The sequence below is a fragment of the Penaeus monodon genome, chromosome 29, assembly GCF_015228065.2.
Source record: "Penaeus monodon isolate SGIC_2016 chromosome 29, NSTDA_Pmon_1, whole genome shotgun sequence".
Taxonomy (NCBI): Eukaryota; Metazoa; Arthropoda; class Malacostraca; order Decapoda; family Penaeidae; genus Penaeus; species Penaeus monodon.
Window position 1 is genome coordinate 28375528 of NC_051414.1, and position 906 is coordinate 28376433.

The following is a 906-nucleotide window of genomic DNA, read 5'->3' on the forward strand; positions in this document are numbered from 1 at the left end:
TTAGGCGTGGTACTGAAAGCAATAACTAAGTACTGGACACTGACATTCCGTACAAGTCTTGCAACTTCTATACATTAAAACCAATTTGTGTCCTAATACATACAAACAAAATGAAATCCTAAAATATCCTCACGGTGAAATCCTCAAGGTATTTAAATACCTAATCCTAACCCCTTAATCGTCGACTTCGCCTTCCGTTTCTTCCATGGCCAGATCTTCACGGAGCCCTCAGACGAACAGTACGTGACCATGGACCTCGTGTTGGCCACAATCCCGGTGCTGGTGATGGGCTACACTGGCCCCACCGACCGCCTCGTGCCCCGCCCACCGACCAGGCGCATTCTCACCTTCCTCCCCGCGGCCTCGATCTTCTCCTTTCTCATCTTCCAGACTATTATTTATTGGCTCCTGCTGCTCTACCTCCGCGTGCAACCATGGTATATGTTTGTTTCGTGTTGTTAGATTTTTTCCTGGATTTGTGAACGTGTGGAAACAAAGTAGTATGATGAATAGTGGGAAAAGGTATAGCTATGCTTTATTTTTGGTTGTCGGAGCTGTACAATGTATGGTGTGGTTTTATTGTTGGTTATCATACAGTTCTTCCATTTTTAAAGGTTTGTCGAGTTTGTCCCGCCCGAGCAGATGGAGTTCGAAGCTCCGCCGAAACCCAGCTTTGAAAACACGGAACTCATCATCGTCAATTACTATACTTACGTCATCTGCGCTTTAGTATTCTCGCATGGGTCGCCTTACCGGAAGCCTATCTATACCAACTGTAGGTTCTGTGTTGTCGTTTCCATTGGCGAATTCTTTTGTTTCATTTGGGTAAATTGAAATACATTCTTATGCATTTTCTATGACTATCGTAATCTTTCTTATATTTTCATTGAGACGATGGAAATCTCG

The 906-nt window shown here is 43.9% G+C and overlaps 1 protein-coding gene across 1 annotated transcript in view; it reads left to right on the forward strand.

The window, feature by feature from the left end:
* Nucleotides 1-906, forward strand: part of LOC119592106 (probable cation-transporting ATPase 13A4) — a gene marked incomplete at its 3' end in the record, with an annotated part of 17932 nt that overhangs the window by 16675 nt on the left and 351 nt on the right. Inside the window, 2 exon segments of the mRNA XM_037940925.1 lie at nucleotides 214-437; nucleotides 615-775. Of these exon segments, the coding sequence (XP_037796853.1) occupies nucleotides 214-437; nucleotides 615-775 (385 nt within the window).